Source organism: Prionailurus bengalensis, unplaced genomic scaffold, assembly GCF_016509475.1.
Source record: "Prionailurus bengalensis isolate Pbe53 unplaced genomic scaffold, Fcat_Pben_1.1_paternal_pri Un_scaffold_70, whole genome shotgun sequence".
In the NCBI taxonomy this organism is placed as follows: Eukaryota; Metazoa; Chordata; class Mammalia; order Carnivora; family Felidae; genus Prionailurus; species Prionailurus bengalensis.
The window spans coordinates 46335-62078 of record NW_025091170.1 but is presented as its reverse complement, the minus strand read 5'-3'; the positions used below and the strand labels follow the sequence as shown (position 1 = coordinate 62078).

At 41.5% G+C, this 15744-nt stretch overlaps 1 protein-coding gene and 1 pseudogene across 1 annotated transcript in view; one reads left to right on the top strand and one right to left on the bottom strand.

Annotated features, from left to right (window-relative positions):
- Positions 1-15744, top strand: part of LOC122478470 (probable cation-transporting ATPase 13A4) — a 50740-nt gene that overhangs the window by 21521 nt on the left and 13475 nt on the right. The window contains exons 10-16 of the mRNA XM_043572062.1: positions 968-1047; positions 2525-2567; positions 2958-3067; positions 5144-5240; positions 6751-6823; positions 14201-14372; positions 15369-15562. Of these exons, the coding sequence (XP_043427997.1) occupies positions 968-1047; positions 2525-2567; positions 2958-3067; positions 5144-5240; positions 6751-6823; positions 14201-14372; positions 15369-15562 (769 nt within the window). The remainder of the gene's footprint in view (positions 1-967; positions 1048-2524; positions 2568-2957; positions 3068-5143; positions 5241-6750; positions 6824-14200; positions 14373-15368; positions 15563-15744) is intronic.
- On the bottom strand, positions 8743-9451 carry LOC122478469 (annotated as a pseudogene).

Below are 15744 nucleotides of genomic sequence, written 5' to 3'. Positions count from 1 at the left end.
ATAAGGTGTCTGTCTTCATACTGCCATGGTGAGGGGTCAAACGGTGAAGGGGAAATCCATCAATTATAGAGGAAAGCAGCCCAAGAAAGGAATTCTGTTAGGTTTTTGATAGTCTACACAAGAAAAGGTCAGAGTTAACAATTTTCTGATGAAGAATAAACCCATAGCAGGGGCAGGTACGTTATATACATAACAGGTGGACAAACTAGAGAAAGATTGTGTCTAGTGTAATCCAAAGATAAGTTATTTGTATTCAATTGCTTATCATCTTAGGTACTGTTTAAGACAAAAAGATTAAAGACGTAGAGGCTGATCAAACATTAAGCTGAGTTACTTTCAAGAAGAGCAAGGAGCACAGAGATCTAACAGAATTCAGACTCTGTAGAATAAAGCTCAGGTGGATGGAGCTGGCATAGATTTATTATATCTCCAAACCAGCAATGTTCCATAGCCAAAATTAGACTTGGGATATCAGCTGAGCTCCACAATTGGTCAAGCCCAGATGGCATGGTTAAATCCAAGACCACTAATTGTCACTATTTCATCACGAGGCTGTTTTTTCTGCTCGTTCTGAACAATTTTCTGAGAAGCTGTTGCCTCCTTTCCTTTCCCTAGGATGCTGACCTCTTGATATCTTGCAATTTCTCATACTCTACTGGTTCAAGATTCCATTAAGCTCAGGACTTTTTGACCACCTTCTTGATGGCAGTTCAGCTAAATATCTGAAGGTCATCATTTTCATCCAATATTTTTATTAAGCAGTCATCTTGACTGATTTTTGGTCTCCTTGGTCGCTTGCTTGATGACCAAGGTCTCAATGTCTTAAAAAAAAAAAAAAGACTTCTTGGAAACAAATTGTGTTTTGCCATTCATGGATGTTATTTTCCAGTCAGCGTTCTAAGTATTATCAATTATCTCATGTATGACCAACTGACGTGATATAAAGTTTCTCTTGGGTTCCTTACAGATACTGATAAATGGAACAATCTTTGCAAGAATGTCTCCTGGGCAGAAATCCAGTCTGGTGGAAGAATTTCAGAAACTGGAGTAGGTTCTTTACCAATTCAGGTGGTATGAAGTGCCTGGAGCATGACAGTCAGGGAGAGTGTAAGAGGTACAAGAAGTCCCCTAAGGCAGTGGTTCTGAACCTAACTGCCTATGACAGTCACCCTGGGAGCTTTGAAAAAATAACAATCCCAGGACCCCACTGTCCAGATATTCTAATTCAGTTGTTCATGTGAGGCTTGGACATCAGTGTTTTTTCAGCGTCCCTCAAATGAGTCAATTTTGCGCCGAGTTGAGAACCACTGGACTAGAACATATGGGACGTGAAAGTGTGTGGTGAGAAATGAACCTGGAAGGATAGTTTGAGTTCAGCTCCTGAAGGTACAATGAGAATTTAGACATTATAAATTATCATCACAGCTGTGATATAAGGAGATTCGTATGGCAAGGGATTCACATAACCTTAAAAATACTGAAATATTTATATGGCAAAGTATCTTCTCTGTCCTGAATCAGAATAATACTTCGCTTTTAACACAAAGGGTCTCCATTAGAGAATAGGTTCTCCAATAGAGAACAGTTCAAATAAAGTGCCCATCATTTGAGACCCTTTATTTCCTGTTAACAGAACCCATGGAGTCCTGTAAGTTTTCTTCATTTCTGGTGCTGGACCATATAGACATGACTCCTAATCTTTTTCACTCCCACTTCATCCCCCCTGATTTAGTCACCAGGCAAGCTTCTTGATTCAGAAAGTCCTGTCTTCTTAACTTGGTTGAAAACCTAGATAGTAAACTAGTTGCCTTCATAGGACAGTGTGGAAGACAAGTACAGCAAATCCTATAAATACTGTCAGAGCACTCCTACCTTAAAAAGCACACTATCCATAATCTTTGTCAAGAATTAAAGCCAGCGGGATGCACTCACCCTCAAAGAGCGATCCTGATGCAGGAATATATTTTCTTTCTTCAAAGTCTGGGCATTTGTTAGTTGAGTGACTGCTAAAATGGCAAATTTCCTGCCCTGTTACTATTTACAGCACCAAGTAATTTTCGTTTATTGTTTAGAAATCAGAAGACAATTTTCCCTACAGCATCTCACTGAATACTCATAACACTTTGTAGGAGAGAAAAATAATGGCCAAAATGGTCAAGTGATCAGGTCAAAGATCTTGATCTGGCTTCAAATCTGGTGCCCTCTCCACTGTGCCATGGTGTTATGTCATAAAATTGTGAACGTCCCATTTTACAGCCAACAAAGCTGCTTTCTAAGCAGTGAAGTACAGGGTCTCCCTGAAATGCTTGGAGTCAGGGTGGTGTGCTGGCTTTCCTAATCCATCGGGGAGCTGCTGAGTCACACTTTACTTTTAGTCAAACTGGACCCTTCAGAAAACTCCCTTAAAATAAAGAATCAGAGTGTCCCCTAAGTAACGAAGTTCATTTTATTATTTTTTTAATTAGAGAAATTAGCAGTTAAAATTGCTTTGATTTCCCCTCCAATTGACATGGCTCCCTTTTAGTTACTTTGTAGGTATATGCGGTGATGGAGCCAATGACTGCGGGGTAAGTAGCTGCCGGTGTGTGGGGCCATGATCACACCAGGACACACCAGGACTTACACTTAATTGCACTTGCCTGGAGTCCTTTAGACATAATATCCCTGGGAGACACTTATCTCCATTCTTCTTGATGGAGGAACTGATGTGGAGGGTTTGGGAGGGTTTTGACCAAGGCCACACAATGACTCAGTGATCAGTATACTGACTTCTTTGGCCAGATGTCCCAGTGCCGTCTCTTTGTTATGCAATAGGCAGAACAAATTCTGGTCCCCTCCTGGCTCATGCTTGGGTCCACGGGCCATCCTGTAGCTAGCTTGACGGGCTTTTTCCCGTGTGGCCTCAGGAGAGACATCTGTGAGTGTGCAAGCAGAGTAAGCTGACTCTTTGCTTTCAGGCTTTGAAAATGGCTCACGTGGGCATCTCTTTATCAGAACAGGAGGCATCTGTGGCCTCACCTTTCACTTCTAAAACTCCAAACATTGAGTGTGTACCTCACCTTATCAAGTAGACGCTTTCCACCAGCACTGTTTTAATCTCTCTTGACTTGTAAGTTCAGATCCCATTGTTCGGCCAGGGAAACAACAGGGAAATTTTGTGTCCCTGGACACAATGCAGTCAGCCATTCTACTCCTGGGTGGACTTACCAATAGTTAAAAATAACTGTGGGAGAGTAGTGGCATAATGAAAACCACTCAATAGGTTATTTTTAGAAAATTGGAATCTGGGACTTTTTTTTTAATTTTAAAGTTTGTTTATTTATTTTGAGAGAGAGAGAGAGAGAGCATGAGGAGGGGAGGGGGCAGAAGCAGGAGAGGGGCAGAGAGAGGGGGAGAGAAAGAATCCCAAGCAGCCTCCATGAGCAAAACGGAGCCTGACTCATGGCTTGAAGTCACAAACTGTGAGATCATGACCTGAGCTTAAATCAAGAGTCAGATGCTTAACCCACTGAGTCACCCAGGCACCCCTGGAATCTGGAACTTGTAACTGCTTTGAAAGTGTTGATCTTATTGTTATTTTTACATATATCTCCATAGGTGCTTTATAATGGGGGGTAGAGACAAACTTTCCCTTCCCCGATTGCCCTCTTTTCCTCTTGCCTCTTTATGCTTCTTTGGAATATCCTTCTCATGCCCAGTTTTCAAAATATTAACTCATCTTTGCTGCTTCTACTGAAATCTCCCTTGGTGCTTTATCTGTGCCTCCCAGAAGATGTACTTCTGTATTTTATTGGGATGATAGAGATGGTTAGCACTGTGGCCGCTTTGGGTGATTATAACTAGCATGTACTTACAGCTTGTGAAGTGCTTTAATACCCATTATACTTCCAAACAGCCTGGAGATGTCGGAGTGGTCACTGTTTCCTTTTACAAATAAAGAAATGGAGGTTTAGAGAACTTAACTGAGGTTCCCAAGCTCACACAGCCATATAGGATTAGAAATTATGTTAGAACTGATGCTATTTAAATGTTTTCTCTACAAATGTCATACTATTCCCACCACATTAAAATGATGATTTCGCTGGCTCCTCCCAAATTTTTAAAAATTTATGTGTGTGTTTGACAAATGTTTATAGAGCAGGCACTTAGTGCCAGGAACTGGTGGAGACACCAGAGACCCAGAAGCAAGTAAATCACGCATTCCTTGACCTCATAAAGCTTTCTTCTGGTGGAGAAGTCAGGCAATAAACACATACACAGATAAATCAAGGGTAATGGGAAAAGTAAGAAGGCGGCTGGGGAGGTGGAATTGGCTGCTGCAGGTGTGTGGCATGCGAAAACCCTTTCTAAGGAGGTGAGAGATGACGAGAAACTACCTTCTGGTAGAGCAAATGACAGCAGCTGAACCCCAGTACAGGGAATAGCCCGCTCTGAAATCAGGCTTTGGAATCCCAGGAAAACATTATGACCAGAAGCAAATTTAAACTCGTTTCTTTCCAATGAAAGTGATAAAAGTGGCATCTCATAAATAATCTATTTTATGCTTTAAATATATACCATTTACTCAAAGTCCACCAACAGTAATGGAAACAGACACGTTCGTTGTTTTCAGTGTATTTAAATTCGATATATGATGTATTTGAGCATAGACACTGTTTCAGTGCAGTTTTAGAAAAAGCGGGGATGGCCAAATGATTTGAATGAAATGAAACACCTTCATGAAAAGAGCCCCCAAGCCTGCAATCTTATGTAAATTCCTTAGTTTACAGATGAAGAAACTGTGACTGACAGAAGGAAATGACCTTCCCAATTACACTTGTGAGTAGGTACGAGCTCTAGGACGCATCCCCAGGTCCTCTGACTCCACTCTGACATGATGCCCACAGAGAGCACGAGGCTACCATGCACTCTGGGCTCCCGAACTGGACCAAGGCTGGGCATCTGGGCCCGGAATTGGTCTTTCCTGAAAGTCTAGTCGTTTAGCATACTGACAGGCAGCTCCCTCTGGCTCAAGGCTGTCCAGTCTGTCAGACAAACTGTTGAATAATCAGGCTTTGGAGTGTTTCTCCTAAGCTCAGCTGAACAACAGAGTCACTGACCTTTCTTTCCATCTCCTTACTCTGTCCTTTCTTTGCTTACACAGGGAAGGACGTGCCGCTCTCGTTACCTCATTTTGCATGTTCAAGTACATGGCACTGTACAGCATGATCCAGTATGTTGGTGTTCTGCTGCTCTACTGGGTATGACTGGTGACCCGAGCTCTTGGTTAGAACTGAAACAAGGAGTTGCATCCTCCCAATCTGCAGTGCCTCTTGAGGAAGAGTGCACGTGGGGGAGCTTGGAGGGCCAAGGGCCCCTCTGAAACTACCTTTATGGTGAAAGTAAATCAGAAATAGATGCACACAGAAGCTGAAGGTGTCAATTCTCTGACTCTCTGACAGAGACATTTTGTGTGTAGCAGTAGCTGACGATCAAGGCATAGCACTTTCTCCCGGTTGCTTCTGGCTGCTTGGACGAGGTCTCCATCTTCTCTGTTCCAGTGTGAGTCTACCTGAGCGTACCATTCAGTAGCGAGATGATCTGGGACTGGGGAGCTGGTAAATGTTTCAGAGCCGCTCTCCCTGGGACAGCAAGCCCTGGTTATTCATGTTTGCTGATTTCCGTGGTGTAAATATGCCCACCATGGCTGGTTTCGAGCTGCCTGCCTGACGTCACTGAGCATGGAGTTGGGAAGAGATGTGCACATAGCATGTCATTATGTAGTACTTGCACCCCCAAGATAGAAGACTTGTAAATATCTTAAAGAACATAGATAACAGCACAATGTAGGAAAAGGATTAGGAAGTGCTGGATTGGGGGTATTTATTAGCTTTGTTTTAGCATAATGTATTTAATGGTAGATTTGTATAATTTCAGGTTCTATAATGGCTGTGTTTAACAGCCAGTTCAAAAAAAAAATCCCTGAAAATTTTGCAATTGACTCTCATGAGCAAGTATAAGCAGCCTGAGGATGATTCGTTAGATTCATCTCTATGTCCTGCCCTCTTGCTTCTGGGCTGAAGGTTTTAGTTTTGTTATTTTCAGATTGCTTATGTCTTTTCCCGCTCACAATGAATGAGATGGAGAAGGAGAGGCTGTGCACAGAAATTTGGTCCTATTTTGGAATCCCAACAACTCATGCTACAAACTAGAGTTGAACTTGGGTCATCTTGATCTCCTTTCCACTAAAAGGGGGGCAAGGAAGCAAGTTACTTGAAATCAGTAAGATCTTAACCTTTTTTTCCCCAAGAATATCAAGGATGCCTTATCAGGACTTGTTAATAACACCCAAGACTGCAAATAGTGGGTTCACTTTTCTTTTTCCACTGGTAAAATTTGGGTAAGATCACCACACATTTGTCTCTTGTTACTACTGGGAACTCACTGTCCTGTTGTGCCAGACCAAACCCTGACTTTCTGCTAGCAGGTAGAAAAGAAATCAGAGATGGATCTAGTAGAGTAAGACATCTCCCTCAACAGGAGGATGTTGATGTACAAAGGACCCAGCCTAGAAAGCACACAAAGGTGGCCTCCTGGTTGGAGAGGGTTTCACAGCCTTATCTTTGGTACTTCTACCAACACAAACTGGACCCTGGCCACACCTTCTTCTTGTAAAATCCCATGTTGCAGGAACAAAAATGAATGCAACTGATGTCAGACTTCATCCAGAGGGTCACAACCTTTTTGACCTGCTTTCCTTTTTCTTTTCAGGAGACAAACAGCCTTTCAAATTACCAGTTTCTGTTCCAGGATCTGGCCATCACAACTCTTATTGGTGTAACAAGTAAGACATTTTTGAAACTTTCTTGGCTCTTCCCAGAAGGGCTGGTCCACTAGAAGGGACACCAGTTGCAGCCTCAGGGATATGGGACTTATGCCCAAGGGTCTATTCAGAGAGGGAAAGAGGAAATAGGAGCCCCATTTGTGAGTCTTGGATTGAAATAAAAGTATTAGCCATGGAAAAGCTGGTTAGTTATTTTTCTTTTTTCCACAAAATACGGGGCTTCCATAATGGTCACTAAACTTATTTATTTATTTGTTTGTTTGTTTATATTTTGGGATAATTTATTGCTTTTCATTTTTTAAAAATATAATTTATTGTCAATTTGGCTAACATACAGTGTGTGCAATGTGTTCTTGTTTTTGGGTTAGATTCCTGTGGTTCATTGTTTACATACAACACCCAGTGCTCATCCCAGCAAGTACCCTTCCTCAATGCCCATCGCCCATTTTCCCCTCTGTCCACCACTCCTTCCCCCCACTACCCTCAGTTTGTTCTCTGTATTTAAGAGTCTCTTGTGGTTTGCCTCCCTTTCTCTCTGTTTGTAACTATCGTTTCCCCCTTCCCTTCTCCCATGGTCTTCTTGTTCAGTTTCTCAAGTGCACTTTGAAAATCAGGAATGCTGTGTTCAGTATGCTTTCAGGTGTAATTATAGTTAATATATGCCCAGTTTATAGAGGCTGGATAGCTTTTATGCTTTAGATCTTTTTTTTTTCTTAGTTTATTTACTTTGAGAGAGAGAGAGAGAGAGAGCAATTAGGGAAGGAACAGAGAGGGAGAGAGAATCCCAAGCAGGCTCCATGCTGTCAGTGCTGACAGGGCTCAATCTCATGAACCACAGTTCATGACCTGTGTTCAGATAATGACCTCAGTTGGAATCTAGAGTTGGACACTTAACCGACTGAGCCATCCGGTGCCCTTGTTTTAGATCTTTAAATCCTAGCCTTTGGGGATTTTGAATGAAGATTAAAGATAATCTTGCCATTAGGCCACTCCCATTTCCACTTCTTGATTAACATGAATCGTCTTCCCAATTTCCCTGCTGTAGGCTTTCACCCCAACCCATCCACTCCCCACCATCCACCATATTCTCTGCTTTCTTCTCTGTTACATATAAACGCCAACAGCTCCACTTATATGTTTATCCTACCTCTTCCTACCTTCTTGGGGATTTTCTGTTGTAATCTCCTTCTTCACTGTCATCAACTTTTCTCTGGTCTGCTGGATCAGCATATAAATATATTTTCTTATCTTCTACCAGAATTATTAGCTATTTATTGAGTGCCTAATTTGTACTACTAAGTGCCTATTAAGGCACTTAGAACACATCAGTGAAAGGGAAAAAATTTTCCTTTCCTTGCATTCTGGTAAAACAACCTGGTTGTTCAAAGACCTGGAGCCATCCTTGGTTTCTCTTTTCTTTATCCTTCACATCCCCTTGGATGGAGCTCCTGTTGGCTCTGCTTTACGAAGTTCTGTACCCCCTGACACAGAACCATGTCACCTCCCTTACGGATTCCCACAACAGCCTCACAACTCATCTTGCTTCCCCTCCTCCCCATTTACCTTTCAAAGAGCAGTAAGAGTGTTAATTTTGAAAAGTAAATTTTATTGTTACCTACTTGCTTAAAATGCTGTAGCCCCTGCCTTCTTCTGCTTCACTTACAACCACATTGTTACATTCTTATCCCAAGCACCAGGGTCTTCTTGTCACTTGAGCGTTGTCAAGCTTGTGATCACCACAGTACCTTTGTTTTTGCTCTTTTCTTTGCCTAAAACACTCTCCCTTTTCATCTTTATATGGCTTTGGTTTTTTCTTATTCAGATCTTAGCTCAAATGTCACCACCTCAGGAAGTTCACTTTAAGTAGTCACCAAGCCAATTTTTCTCTATCACATATTTGTGTCTATTTTTTTTTTTTAGTTCCCAAGTTTTATTCAAGAATTCATACAAAATGTTCCAGATAAATGAGTTTTAATCCACCTCTTCCTCCTCTTTCTCATCCTGGTTAATCCGGAAGTAACACAGTTTGTAACTCTCTTTGCTGTTAGCAACTACTCGCAATGAATCACAGGGATTATTCTTCATATATATATTTTTTATGTTTATTTCTTTATTTTGAGAGAGGGGGGGAACAGAGAGAGAGAGAGCATGCACAAGTGGGGAAGAGGCGGAGAGAGAGGGAGAGAGAAACAATCCCAAGCAGGCTCTACACCGTCAGTGCAGAGCCCCATGTGGGGCTCAAACCCAGGAACCATGAGATCATGGCCTGAGCCTAAGTTGTATGCTTAACCAACTGAGCCACTCAGGTGCCCCCTTCAAATATTTTTTTGATGAGTTATTTCGAACACCATTTGGAAAAAAGCACCTCAGAAGTTACTGTAATCTTGTTTTTGTTCCTTTCAGTGGTTAGAGCCCCTCCAACTGAGATTCCCAGATTTTCCATTCATTTTGATTCTCTAAACTGCTCAAATTTGGCAGCCTCCATGATTCCCTCTTCTCCAGGGTGGGTGCAGTCAAGGGCAAACTTCATAACTTGCTGCTTCTTCCTTTTTCTTTTCTTTTTTCTTTTCTTTTTTTTTTTTTTTTTTTTTGGCCCCCTTTCACCAGAAACTTTTTCACGGGCACCATGGTGGCAGTGGAGGCAGAAAGCACTATTGTGTTCTATTTGTGTGTGTGTGGGGGGGAGGGTGCCCATCACAATCTGAAGTTATGCTTTTATCTGTGTTTTTATTTGCTTCTCCCTGCCTCCCCTCTCCCAGAGTGTGTGCGTTGTGAGAACAGCACCTTGTCTATCTTGACTACTGCTGTGTTCCCTGTAATTCTGACTGTCAGGTGTATCCAAGGGGCTCAAATCTCTGGAAAGAACACCCTCTGGAAAGAACACTCAAATCTCTGGAAAGAATTAACAGAATTCTTCTTATGAAGCCAAGCCTATCTCTATGTAACTTGCACCCATCCCAGCTCTGCGATTTAGGGTGGCAAAGAGCCATCTATGTTTTCTCCCTAGATCAGTCTTTCTTCCACATTTTTGAAAACAGTCCTCATTTCTGCTCTAATTGTTCTCTGTTTAGTAACAAGCATCTCCAGGTTTTCCTCTATATTTTGATAAATAACTTGATTATTTTTTTCTTATGGTTACTAATATATATTCATTATAAAACAAAGACGGAAAACATTGCAAGATATAACAAAGGAAAAAATCCATCTTTATCCTACCATTCAGAACTAACAAATTAAAGCATTCTGTATGTATATAGATGAAGAAATTTGAATTATGTTCTGTATATAGTTGTGCGTACATTTTCTTCACTTAACTTTGTCATAAATTTTCATGTCATTAAATATTTTAATTCTTTTTTATTGTGGTAAAATATACATAACATAAAATGTGCCATTTTCACCATTTTTAAACATATAGTTCAGGGGCATTAATTACATTCACAGTTTTGTGCAATCATTGCCACTCTTTACTTACAAAATTTTTACATCTCCCCAAACAGAAACTCTGTACTCATTAAGTAATAGCTCTCCGTTGTTCTGTCAAGCCCCAATGTGGGGCTTGAAACCATGAACTGCAAGATCATGACCTGTGCCCAAGTTGGATGCTTAACCGACTGAGCCACCCAGGTGCCCCTACAGCCTTTTATATTTGCTCAAATAGTTACTTTTTAAAAATGTTTTCATTTTTTATTTTTATTTATTTTTGAGAGAGAGAAAGAGAGACAAAGCACGAGTGAAGGAGGGCCAGAGAGAGGGAGACACAGAATCTGAAACAAGTTCCAGGCTCTGAGCTGTCAGCACAGATGTTGAACTCACAGACTGTGAGATCATGATCTGAGCCAAAGTCAGATGCTTAACCAACTGAACTACCCAGGTGCACTCAAATAGTTACTTTTACTGGACAAAAGAAAGAATGTCAATGAAGAGGTAGAAATTATAAAAAAGATTCTTTAGAAAGAATTTCTTTTGGCTACTTTTCATATTTTCTGTCTTTTTATTGACATTTTCATTTTGTTCATACATTGTTTCCTAATTTCTTTGAGCATATTTGAAAGAGTTGTTTTAGGGGCGCCTGGGTGGTTCAGTCAGTCGAGCGTCCGACTTCGGCTCAGGTCACGAATCTCATGGTTCGTGGGTTCGAGCCCCACGTCGGGCTCTGTGCTGACAGCTCAGAGCCTGGAGCCCGCTTCGGATTCTGTGTCTCCCCCTCTGTCTGCCCCTCTCCTGCTCATGCTCTGACTCTCTCTGTCTCAAAAATAAATAGAAACATTAAAAAAAAAAGAGAGAGTTGTTTTATAAATTTTTTTAAACATTTATTTATTATTGAGAGACAGAGACAGAGCATGAGCGTGGGAGGGGCAGAGAGAGGGGGAGACACAGAATCCGAAACAGGCTCTAGGCTCTGAGCTGTCAGCACAGAGCCCGACGTGGGGCTCGAACTCACGAACCACGAGATCATGACCTGAGCTGAAGTCAGACGCTTTACTGACTGAGCCACCCAGGCGCCCCTGAAACAGTTGTTTTAAAGTCTTTGTCTAGGGGCGCCTGGGTGGCGCAGTCGGTTAAGCGTCCGACTTCAGCCAGGTCACGATCTCGCGGTCCATGAGTTCGAGCCCCGCGTCGGGCTCTGGGCTGATGGCTCAGAGCCTGGAGCCTGTTTCCGATTCTGTGTCTCCCTCTCTCTCTGCCCCTCCCCCGTTCATGCTCTGTCTCTCTCTGTCCCCCAAAAAATAAATAAATGTTGAAAAAAAATTTAAAAAAAAATAAATAAATAAAGTCTTTGTCTAACATATCATATGACTTCACTCATATGAGGACTTTAAGATACAAAACAGATGGACATAAGGGAAAGGTAGCAAAAATAATATAAAAATAGGGAGGGGGACAAAACATAAGAGACTCTTAAATATGGAGAACAGAGCTTTACAGGAGGGGTTATGGGAGGGGGGATGGGCTAAATGAGTAAGGGGCATTAAGGAATCTACTCCTGAAATCATTGTTGCACTATATGCTAACTAACTTGGATGTAAATTTTAAAAATAAATTTAAAAAAAAAAAGCTGGGATTTGGAAAAAAATAATCAAAGTCTTTGTCTAGTAAGTCCAATGTCTGGGTGTCCTCAGAGGTTATTTCTGTGAACTTATTTTGTTCTGCTGAATATTATAATGTCGTAACTCTGGAAATCCAGATAACTCTGGAAATCCCCCTTCCCCAGGATTTGATGGCTTTTGTTCTGCTAGTTTTTGAAGGCTGTCATAGTCCATTTGTTTGGTGACTTTCCTAAACTATTTTTTGCAGACTGTATCAGTTGCCATGTATGGTCAATGAAATCTCTGTTCCTTTAGCTTTTGTTTAGCTAGTGTTTTTGACAGAGATTTTCTTGACTTCCATGAGTGTAAAACCATGAACAAAGACCAACCTCTCCCAGTCTTTGCACATTTGTTCTGTGCTGGGGCCCTTCAACACTCAGCCAGTCTTGTGCTGAGTGCAGAGATCATCCAGAGCTCAAAACGGAGGGGCTGTTCCAGTCTTTCCTGAGTGGGTAACTTGCCTTAGGTGTGTGCATGGTTTTCTATAGTCCCCAAAATACACATATGTTTTTGAAAGCCATAATTTTCCAAAAAAATGTTCTTTAGCTTTTCTTTATCATAGCTATTATTTTTTGTCTCAACTGCCATCTTTTGCCCCAGGTGATTGTGGGTAGTTGGTGAGCCTTACAGTTGTTTTCAAGCAGTGGATGCTGCTGCCCTGAGTTCAGTCTTGCATTAGGTGAAACAGAGATGAGCGCCTTGCACCAGTCCTTCAGGTACCCCCAGACAGGTTAGAACGGACATACCCAATGGATACAGTTTGCTCTTCCTCTCTGTGACCAGAGACCAGAGTCCTCCACTGGGAGGGCCAATGACTGACTTTGAGATTGCCACTGAGCTGAGGAGGGGTAGGGCAACGGCAAGTACAGATGTCACAAAGCTTTCCTACCATTTTTAAGTTGCCTTTTTCTTGATTCAGCATTTGTTTGACTGCTGTAAACCTTTGTTGTTCAGAGTTCTGACAAAGTTAGTTTTGATAGTTTCTGCTTGTTTTTCAATGTTTCTGTGGAAGGATGGGACCTTAGGGCTGTCTGCTTTGCCATTTTTTCCAATGTCACTTCTCATTTTGTCATTGAATATTTTTTTAAGTTTATTTAATTTATTTTACTTAAGTTTATTTATCTGAGGATGAGAGAGTGAGCAGAGGAGGGACAGAGAGAGAACAAATCCCAAGCAAGCTCCACGCCGTCAGTGCAGAGACCAAGGCGGGGCTCGAACTCACGAACCACGAGATCATGACCTGACCCGAAATCAAGGGTCAGATGCTTAACCAACTGAGTCACCCAGGTGTCCCATTGTCACTGAATATTTTCAAGCATTGCTTCTTAGCGACTGCCTGTTGTTTCATTATGTAGATGTACCATAGTTTACTGTCAGTGATGCACTAAAGAACATCTTTCTACATCTCTGATATTTTTAGCTTAAGACAAATTTCCAGAAATGGAATAACCATGTCAAATGTTATGAACATTTTCCGGTGTTTTCATATTTATTGCCAAATTGCCCTGCAGAAGGTTTGTGTCAGTGTACGTTTCCAGAAGCGGTGTATAAGAGTGCACATTATCATCATGCCCTCACCTATAATTTGATGGACTTTGCCTATTTAATAGGCAAAACTGAACCACAATTTCTTTATCCATTCATCAGTTGATGGACGTTTAGGCTTTTCCCACAATTTGGCTATTGTACAGAGTGCCGTGGCAATGAGAAAGAATGAAATATGGCCCTTTGTAGCAACGTGGATGGAACTGGAGAGTGTGATGCTAAGTGAAATAAGCCATACAGAGAAAGACAGATACCATATGCTTTCACTCTCATGTGGATCCTGAGAAACTTAACAGAAACCCATGGGGGAGGGGAAGGAAAAAAAAAAGAGGTTAGAGTGGGAGAGAGCCAAAGTATAAGAGACTCTTAAAAACTGAGAACAAACTGAGGGTTGATGGGTGGTGGGAGGGAGGGGAGGGTAGGTGATGGGCATTAAAGAGTGCATCTTTTGGGATGAGTACTGGGTGTTGTATGGAAACCAATTTGACAATAAATTTCATATATTAAAAACAATAGCCCAAACCGAAAGCATTTCATGATTGTTTTTGTCTTCTCCCTTAAGAATTGCTCCTATGACTTGAGTTTGAAGCCATTCATTTTATTTTGTTCCCTCAAAACCCTGATGTACTCCAGTTTGTCAGTTTCCTTGGCTGTGTGGGCCCAAGAATTTACACTGTTCTTCTGATGAAGAATACAGTATTTTCCTTCTCTCACAAGCGTAACACTTGAATTTATTTTGTAGTGAATTTGAATGGTGCCTACCCCAAGCTGGTGCCCTTCAGGCCTGCAGGACGGCTGATCTCCCCACCTCTGCTGCTCTCTGTGATTCTCAACATTCTTCTCAGCTTAGCCATGCACATTGTGGGCTTCATTCTGGTTCAGAGGCAGCCTTGGTATTCCATGGAGATGCACAGGTACTATCACAGCTCTGATGCCGGCTTCTCACATCCTAATTTCTATCAAACACGGTCTGGCCCTTATGACAAGAAGCAAAGGGTTCTTCATTCTTCTGGAGGCGTTGGCTTTCTTTCAAGTCCCTTGGGGAATTTTCCAGTGATCTTCTCTCCTCTGTAGCACAGTTTGAGGATGTTATCCATTGGCACTTACTTTTGCCTGTCTTGTGTGATAATGATCCATGACCTTCTTTTACACCTAGGGTGACCATGCGTTATAATTTGCCCAGGCAGCCCCAGTTTGAGCCTGATATCCCAGTGAAATTTTTTAAATTAATTAATCGTTGAAGTATGTTTGGCATACAATGTTGCATTAATAACAAGTTATCAATTCGACCATTCTATACACCATTCCTTGCTTACCATGATATGTGGTGCCCATCTGTCACCATATATTAATATGCTATTTTTGATTACAGCTCCTATGCTGTAATTTGCATCCTCATAACATTCATTTTATAACTGGAAGTTTGGACCTCTGAATCCCCTTTATCTATTTTTCCCACCCCTTCCACGCATGTCTCCTCTGGCAACTACCGGTTTTGCTGATGCTACTAGTCTTTTCCTTTCACATTCAAATATGCTCCTGTTGGATGATAAATTATATGGTCACCCTATTTATCAATATTCAAAGATCTTAAGCCACAAGAGGAAAAACTCATGGCTTACTCATCTTTTTCCCACATAACCTTACTACACATGAAGGGTACCCAAATTATTGAATAAATAACTTGTCTATCTATCTATCTATCTACCTATCATCTATCTATCTTTTATCTATTCATCTATCCAAAATATAGATCTATCTGTGTTGGTTTCTTTCCCCTTATTTCTCAGTATATTCTTTCCCAAAGTGTAGGTAATTACAAAAGCACTGAGGGCATGGAATCCTGTAGTTACCAGTGCTCCATAAAGACCTGTCATCTTCGTTCATTACCTTTTTTGTTTCTTTTTTAGTGCCTGCACAGTGCAAAATGAAAGCATCTCAAAGTTAACCATTTCTCCCACTGCTCCAGAAAAAATTGGAAGTAATGGTGCCTTCACAAGCTTCGAAAACACTACCATATGGTTCTTGGGAACAATCAACTGTATCATCGTGGCTCTTATTTTCTCTAAAGGAAAACCATTTAGGCAGCCCATATATAAAAATTGTGAGTAGCGTTGTACCAGATCAGAGGTGATGGGTCATCAGAAGGAACAGACATGCCCAGGTCACTCGGGGAGCAGCAGCGGAGTTGATGCTTATCTGGAGCCCTTGACTTTATACTCCAGGGCTCTATAAACACATTTGGCAGCCTCATTCTTTGCTCCTTTCCTCAAAGCTGCATTAAAT